The sequence below is a fragment of the Panicum virgatum genome, chromosome 5N, assembly GCF_016808335.1.
Source record: "Panicum virgatum strain AP13 chromosome 5N, P.virgatum_v5, whole genome shotgun sequence".
Classification (NCBI taxonomy): Eukaryota; Viridiplantae; Streptophyta; class Magnoliopsida; order Poales; family Poaceae; genus Panicum; species Panicum virgatum.
Genome location: NC_053149.1, coordinates 63,633,989 through 63,643,129, shown reverse-complemented (window position 1 = coordinate 63,643,129; position 9,141 = coordinate 63,633,989). Strand labels below are relative to the sequence as shown.

The 9,141-nt window shown below is 45.4% G+C and overlaps 1 protein-coding gene across 1 annotated transcript; it reads left to right on the top strand.

Moving 5' to 3' along the window:
* The first annotated feature begins 6,910 nt into the window (after nt 1–6,910).
* Nucleotides 6,911–9,141, top strand: LOC120676397 (protein PSK SIMULATOR 1-like). Its single transcript, XM_039957662.1, has one exon. It carries the CDS (start codon nt 7,309–7,311, stop codon nt 8,770–8,772), a length of 1,464 nt encoding a protein of 487 aa, XP_039813596.1. The 5' UTR covers nt 6,911–7,308; the 3' UTR covers nt 8,773–9,141.

Sequence of the window (9,141 nt, the reverse complement as noted above, 5' to 3'; positions counted from 1 at the left end):
AAAGATTCGTCTTGCAACGTACATCAAAACTATACAATTAGTTTTTTTATTTATCTACATTTAGTACTCCATGCATGGGTCATTTGCTATATTCAGAGGCGGAGACAAAGGGGCGGGCAGGGGCCATGGCCCCCCTAACGTTGGTGTAACTACACATAAAATTTCCTAATCTCATTACTAATGTTGCTCATTAACAAGGTGTGGCCCCTTCTGATTGTCGGAATTAGTAAATTGGCCCATTCTATGTTTCAATCCTGGCTCCGCCCCTGGCTATATTTAATGTTTCGATGTGGGCTGTGTTTAGTTCCGTGAAAAGTTTCCAAAATTTTTCACTGACGCACATCACATCGAATCTTACGATACATGCATTGAGTATTAAATATAGTTACAAAATATAACTAATTGCACAGTTTGGTTGTAAATGACGAGTCGAATCTTTTGAGACTAATTACTCCATGGTTAGACAATAATTGTCAAATAAAACCGAAACGTGCTACAGCAACTTTTTCGCGAATTTTTTGTGAACTAAACACACCCGTGATGGAAAATTTAGAAAGTTTGGAGGAGTTTGGAGAACTAAACACAACACAGCCTCTGTCCCGTTTCCAATCGCGTCAACGACCTGGCAGGTCGGGGGAGCCCACACGTTGTTGGGCTTGAGACTTTGGGTGACAAAAGGCGCGAAAGCAGTAGGAGCAGCAGTGACACCAGCTGCTTCTGCTGCGTTCTTCTCCCCCGCGTCCTCCCCTCTGCCTCTACCAGAGGGTGTGTTTAGTTGGTGAAAAAATTTGTGTTTTGGTATTATATTACATTTCATTATTACTTGATAAATAATGTTAAATTATGGATAATCTTGAAAGATTCGGCTCGTGATAATCAGTTAGACTGTATAATTAATTATTTTTTAATTGTATTTAATATTCTATGCTGTCCGAAAATTTGATTGGACAGATAGTGTGAAACTTTTTGGTAACTAAACGGGGCGTCAGACGCAGTCGCCCAAAAATAAGTCGGGTCAAATCGAGGAAACAGGACGGAGTGGGGATCGGACAAATCTTTGCGGCTTGATGTGACGCATGACAGTCATGGTCTTGTTTGGTTTATCTATCACAACTATCACACACAATTTTTGAGAAAAGAATCTCACATGTATGGAGTACTAAACGAAGTTTATTTGCAAAATATTTTCACGGATGAGTGTAATTTTTCACGACGAATCTAATGATAGTAATTAAGCGATGATTGGCTACAGTGATGCTACAGTAACCGTCCTCCAAATACGCGATCAAAGACCTCGTTAGATTCGTCTCGCGAAGTAGCGCAGCGTTGTGGAGTTAGTTTTATAAATTACCTTTATTTAGTACTTCTAATTATTAGTCAAAATTTTTGTACTACAACTACTGCTCCAAACCAAACGGGCCCATGAACGACGAGTGTTCCGATTTCCATCCTTTCCGGTGAGCAGGCTCCAACGTCCAGACTCTGGCAGCGTTTAGATCTCGAATTTTGTCGCACAACAGCTATCAAATCAAGGAGGTGTTTAGTTGATAAAAAAGTTTGGATTAGACTATTATAACATATTTCGTTGTTATTTGATAATTAATGTTCAATTATAAATTAATTAGCATTATTAGATTCATCTAGTAGGAATCAGTTAAATTATGTAATTAGTTATTTTTTCAACTGCATTTAATACTTCATATATGTGTTCAAAAATTTGATGTGACGGGTACTGCGCAATTTTTTTTTGGAACTAAACACAGCCCAAGTTTTTGAACACATGCATAGAGCATTAAATGCAGTTGGAGAAAATAACTAATTATACGGTTTAATTGATTCATGCGAGATGAATTTAATGATATTAATTAATTCATGATTGGGCATTAATTATTAAATAAAAACAAAACGTGCTACAGTACCTAAACTCAAATTTTTTCACCAACTAAACACCCCCTCTGTCTTTTTCATAGCTGTCAGCTGGTGAAGTGAACGGAGTTGATAGCTTCTTCAATTTTACCGATGATCGATGATCAGACGAATCGCATCAGAAGTTAGCATAGACAGAGGCATTAGCGCCTGAGAGGCTGAGACACGTCCCTGGACACCACACGACGTGACGACAGTTTTGTGCAACCACGGCGATAAATTCAGCTTCGGTAAGGTCCTGTTTAGTTTCCAAAAAATTTCTACAGTATCCGTCACATCGAATTTTTAGACACATACATGGAGCATTAAATATAGTTAAAAAAATAACTAACTACACAGTTCAATTGGCAATGACGAGATGAATTCTTTGGAGCCTCCACATGAAGCCACTTTGAATTCTAAGTGGACACTCTTAAAAAATAGAGAAATCCTATAAATTCTCACAAAAATCAGAAACATCCAACCATCAATCCAACAACTCTAATTATAATAACCATCAGATTTATTATTTTTTATTAAATTACTCACCTCTGTCATTATGAAAATAGACTAAAATAATCCCCTAAACATGTATCTAAATTACCCACCTCTACCATTATAATAAAAAACTAAAGTAACCCTCAATCTTTGTGTAAATTACCCACCTATGCCATTATAAAAATAATACAAATACTCCCCTAAATTGTATATAAATTATTCAATTATATCATTATTATTACAAGTTAAATTACTCATAAATCTGAATCTAAATTATACAATTATAAAAATATATTAAAGTGCACCAATATAAAATTCTAAACTACTATTTCTATCATTATTAATTTATTATTAATATTATTTTTATATAAAAATGGTACCCATGATATATGTCATCATATATTCATGTATGACGGAAGAGATAAGAATACAAATTCACAAACAAATAGTTCAACTAAACATATATTAAATACATATGGAGTTGTGATGCAAAATAAAATCTATTGTATCTACATAATGATAAATATATATTTTAGAGTATGCGATAGAATATTTAATAGATGAAAGGAAACATATCAGGTGCAAACCAACCTCTTTGTGCAAACCCTGCAAACTTCAATCTGAGCCACCGGATGAACATCCAACGGGAGGCGCAGAGGGAGTGGAAGGAGGCATTTGCAAAAGTGTGATTACCCAATCCAATAGCGGGCGGTTAATTGTAAAATTACTCAATCCCCACATGCCCCTTGAATGTTGATTCGGTGGCCTAGATTGGTTGATTCGGTGGTCTAGATTGGAGTTTACACGGTTTGCAACGAGAGGTTGGCTTGCACCTGATATGTTCCCTAGATGAAAAGGATGTGAGATAGATAATTATAATTATTGACCTCATTTTTATATTAATTTTAATTAGCCCGTGCGGGATCACGAGTTGATAGACTAGTTAGTCCATAAGTGGACATTAATTACCAAATAATAACAAAAGTGCTACAGTGCCCAAATCTAAAAATTTTCATGAACTAAACACACCCTTAGTTGGTAGGGTGCTGTCATAAGCAGCATGAAACCATAAAGTTATTTTTTTAACGAACCGACACGAGAGCTGTCTTCTATGTTAAAAAGGAAGGTGCCCGACGAACGAGTACAAAAGAGAAAACACTATACAAAACTCGGAGCTCGAAACCATGAAGTTCAGATGACGCACGGTGTGTATCCTGAGTTCCTGACCATGCTGATTTCAGGTCAACAACTAACTAATTGACACTGCCCGTTTTTAAAATAAAGTTTCTTTGATTGATGAGAATCTTGGAGAAAACATAATAGTCGTGCCACGTGTGGCTCTTCGTCGTATGGAAGGAGCACGAGCACTATATACATGGGGCAGCAAATATGTATCTCACGCAATTAGTTTCCTCATAGACGGTTAGAGGAAAGGTTATTACATAAAAACAAATTAAATTCTTAGCTTACATGCGGCGAGAATAGAAGGGTTCTAATTGATGTTTTTGCGAGAAAGCAGCAATCTCTAGCAACCTCTGAGGTTCTACTCAAATGATTTCAGTCTACATCGCAAACCTTTTTTTTTTGGTTTATCATGGTTGCTTAATCGTTGCTATCTTGTTTCTTAAACATCTTTACATATATTAAAACAAAATAAATTGCACAAAACTTGCAGCTTACTTTTTTTACAGTCCTTGAACTTGCATGCGACTCACCTAACGCCCTCGAACTTACTACACAGCTGTCTCACCTAGCCCCTCGAACGGAAACAAAGTTTAGAGGGTTAGGTTTGACAAAGAATGCAAGTTTGAGGGTAATTTAGACGGCCGTACAGGTTTAAGGAAGTGCGAAAGTAATTTTAGGGCTGGGTAAGATATCTGCACAAGTTCAGGAACTAATAGTCACGCTCATTTCATCTTAAAATATTACATTGAAACCATGTACTAATACCAAAAGGAGAATTAGATTATAACAACGTATTCTTAATCTTCTACTCAATATCTACATGTTTTTACAAGTTTTCAATGCTAGCCCATGGCGGAAAATAGTTCTCAGGGACACGTGATCCACTAACGAAGGCAGGCTACAAGCTGGTCTGACTAAACAAGTGGAAAGTTTCTACGTTTACAAAATAATAAACGGACAAATGGAACCCTGGACTTGGAGGAGAAAATGAACCGATCTACAAGGTTAATGAATAAATGCCATTTCCGGAATGCGCGGGAGTTGAAATTTAGTCGTAGACGCGGATACAGTAGACTTTGTTGGTACTCCTACCCAATGCTATCACTCCACGTGTGTTTGTTGTGATTTGTGAAGCTACTAGATTAATATGTCGCTCTGTTCGTTTGGCTTGTCAGTCAACCAGCCAGCAGTACTGTTATCTCATACTAAATCAGCACCGGCCACCAACCAGTCAGCAGTACTGTTCTCTCATAATAAATCAGCACCAGCCACCAGTCACAGCCAAGCGAACATAGCATCGGGGATTCCAAGCGAACATAGCATCGGGGATTGACAAACCACATCAATTATGTAAAGAACAATACTGCTGTCTGTATTGATAGATCTTGAGATTGACAAAGCCACGTCAATTATGTTATTGTTGACGGCAGTACTGTTCGTTTGACTTTTTTATGAAGTAAGAATTATCCCTACAAACACACATACATGTACACACTACTATTATGAATACCTTGATGGATTGTATTGATAGATCTTGAGATTGACAAAACCACCTCAATTATGTTATTGTTGACGGCCTCATCGCTTACCAGCTAGCGAAAGAATAGTTAGCTGTAAATACAAGCTTCTATGTTGAATAAGAGACCTGAATTTGAGTGGGAAAATTCCACCTTAAGACATCTAACAGATGAGCCATGCTCAGTCACAAGTTGACTTCGCTATGGTAAAGCTAATTGACTTGTATGGGTAAACAACTCTCATAACCTAAATGACTTTTATTATTTGAAAAGAATAAAATAGCCGATATGCAGGGGTACCTTGATTTTTTTTCTTTGTAAAATCTCCGGTTGGAAAAATGATCTCGTATGCAAAGTATGATGAAGATTCGTAAAACATTTTATTGCTGTTACTAGCTAATCATATTTTGTTTTTATCTATCGTAATCGGGTTTGACATTGAACTTTCTCAGGGAGTCAGGGCTAGCTGTAGCGCCTACCTCCTGGGTGAGCGTGTGGAAAAGCGAGAGACCGCACTCCTTGAGGTCACTGTTATATTGTACTCACTCCTTCTAAAAAAACAAGTCATTCTAATATTGAAAATTTATTCTTAAAAATAAATCATCTTACTTTATTTAGAAAGTGCATGTGAATGTAAGAATCAATTAGTGCTAAATATGAGAATAAATAGAGACAAATATTATCATTTTACCTTCTTGTTAATTTGTTCTAGAATTCTTACGATGACTTGTTTTTTTTTTTGATCGAGGGAGTAGCCTACACAATTCTAGGCGTTATTATAACTTTTATTCGGAACAGAAATGGAAAGCAGCATTAGTGCTGGAACGGATTTATAGACTTTATATTAGATTCATCACAGCAATTTTCTTCCATGCAGCCGTACTAACTGTCTAGCTAAATTATATCAGAACTTAATTCTTAAGTAAAACACGCACCACCCTAGGTGCCTTGCTGCATATGCAAAGATTCAGCTGAACGCTGATCCCGGCCATGTGCATGCCCTCCGGCTTTCAGAATTTTAAGAGGAGACCGAGAAGGATGGGCGACAACATTTTTTTTCGGCGGTATGTGAACGCAGCCATGGCCTAGGCTCGTAGCCATAAACGCATAGCTTCACTCGCGAAGCAAGCCGATGACGTTCAACGCGCATTCCGGTTTGAACGAACCCGTAGTAAAACCTCCGAATTCCCGCCGTTGTCCCAGGTGATGGTCAACCTTGCGCCTTGCGTTCCGGCACGGCTCAGCCCCAGAAAGGCACAAATTCTCCGGGATTCAAGTCTGGAATTGCAAAAAATGGAACTGCAAATTTTGGTCTTTACAGTTTTGCCATCGGAACCATATTTCATAGATATAGACAGTCCCACAGTATCATTCACAGAAAGTGACATACCCGTGAGTGGTTAATATTTACAGTTCTAATATGTCAATTTTTTCGCCGATAAGAATCCTTTCGCTCCCAGAGACCGACGACTGATTGGTTAGTGGTGGAAACGCTCGAATCCAGTGGGTTAAGCAACTCGCTTTGTCCGTAACCTCGGACCGGGCCAGGCCAAACTCATCCCCGTCCGGCTTTGTGATTTGAATTACTTTAAAATAAAATAACACGAGCTCGCTCGCTCGCGAAGCCCCCACCCGATCCCAGGAATAAATAAACAAAAGCCGGCGCTCCCCCAATCAAGACGATCCAACCAACGCTGCATCGTCTGGTAAGCGCGCGCCTACCATCCGGGCCAGGCATTCCCACGGGGCGTCCGTGTCGTCCTCGTGCTCGGCTACTTATCAGAACTCGCGACGCCGTCGCCGTCGCCATCGCCATCGCCATCGCCACCCCCGCCTTGCTATCTCTCCAGCTCCAGGGGCAGCGGCAATAAGTTGGATGCGCGCGCGCCGTCGCTGATCGCTGGGCCAGCGTGAAAGAGCTAGCGGCTAGATCACCACCAGTCCACCAGCGGCGGTATAAAAGTGAGTGTCACCCATACCGACCCAGCCAAACCGGTACCCGCGCAAAACCGCGTGGAGGTTGGGGGATCGTGGAGTACCAGCGAACAGCGGTGAAGCTCTGCCTAGCGGAATCTCTTCCTCATGTCCGGTGATATAGCTAGCTAGTCATTGAGGAGAGGGGAGCTTCGGTCGGGGTGGTTGCAGGAGGAACAAGAGATTGAGCTGCGAGAGAGAGGGGGGGACTCGTCTCATTCATTCATCCATGGTTGTGCACAAGCCGTGGCTGCCCGTCGATCTGCGGCTGCCGGCGGGGCCGCAGGCGTCGCTGGGGATCCTGGCGTTCGAGGCGGCGGCGGCCATGTCCCAGCTGCTGTCGCTGCACCGGTCGCTGTCGGACCAGGAGCTCTCCCGCCTGCGCTCCGACGCCATGCGCTCGCCGGGCGTCGCCTACCTCAACTCCACCGACCAGGCGTTCCTCCTCCGGCTGGCCTGCGCCGAGCTCGTCGTGTCGCTGGACGCTGCGGCGGCCGCCGTCGCGCGGCTCGGCCTGCGGTGCGGCCTCGACTTCGGCGGGGTGTACCGGTCCCTCAAGGACGGGCAGCACGACGCGCGGCTGGACCCGCTCTTGGCCAAGGGGCTCAGGGTGAAGGCCAAGAAGATGGAGCGCCTCGTCGCGGCCACGGCCAAGCTCTGCTCCGAAATGGAGGCGCTCGACGAGATGGAGTCCACCGAGCGGAAGATGAACGTCCGGGGATGGAGCCGCCTCAGCGGGCCGATCCCGCAGCACCCACAGGCGGCGGCGGCGGCGGCGGCGGTGGCAGCGGCGCAGCAGCAGCAGGCCGGGGACTCGATCGGCGCGGAGTCGCTCCGGCAAGAGCTAAAGACGCAGCGGCTCAAGGTGAAGCGTCTCAAGGAGGAGTCCCTGTGGAACCAGAGCTACGAGAAGGCCGTCGGCCTCATGGCGCGCGCCGCCTGCGCGGTGTTCGTCCGCATCTGCACCATCTTCGGCCCGTTCGTGCCCGGCCTCCCGCCGCCGCTGCCGGCGGCCACCACGGACAGCGTCCAGACCCGGCTATCGAAGCTGCTGCACCCGCGGTCGGGGAAGGCGAGGGCGTCGTCGGGTCCGATCACGCGTCGCGACGGCCCATCCCGCGTCCACCCGCCGATGAGCAACTCGTGCCCGATCATCGGCGTGCGCCCGTCCGGCCAGAAATCCCCCACCGACCGGCGCAAGGTCCTGGACGCGCCGCCCAGCACCGTCGGCGGCGCGGGGCTGGACCAGCAGTACGCGAACGTGATCGTGTCCGCGGAGGAGCTGCTCCGGATGGAGGCCGAGGGGCGGCAGGAAGAGGCCGCCGCGGAGCGCGCGGAGATGTACGAGATGCTCCCGGCGAAGCTCCGGGCGGCGGTGCGGTCGAAGCTGCGGGAGTGGTGGCGCGACCCGGGCCCCCTGGACGAGGGCCTGGCGCGGGGGTGGAAGGACGCGGTGGAGCGCATCATGGCGTGGCTGGGCCCCATGGCGCGCGACACGGCGCAGTGGCAGGCGGAGCGGAACATGGACCGGACGCGCCGGTTCGACGGCGCGCCGCGGGTGTACGCGCTGCAGACGCTGCGGTGGGCGGACAAGGAGAAGGCGGAGGCGGCCATCGTGGAGGTGCTCGTCGCGCTGAGCTGCATCTGCTGGTACGAGGAGCGCCGGCGAGGCTCCGTCCGCCACGGCTGCTGAACCGTTCAACGCCGTTTCTTTCTTCTCTTCCTCTTCTCGTGCGCTTTGTCAAAGCTTTGATTTGGAGAGTTGATTTTTTTTTTGGGGTGGTAGAAGTTAGAACAGGGATGGTTTGGTGGTGCGTTCAACGGGTAGGAGCGAAGGTAGCAGCCGCAGCAATAGTTGAAACCAAATTAAAGTCGTTTGATTGGTTTGCGCGTGGGGTGGCTGTCAGCGGCCTGACGCCGACATGTGGGGCTCCCCGCTCTCCCGTCGGTCTCACGCCGGTGACAGAGTCCGGTGTACAATACATAATGTCACGCGAAAGGAAGGATTGTGTAATATAATACATACTGCGATTGATTCTTTGAAATTCATCCGGTATCAGTA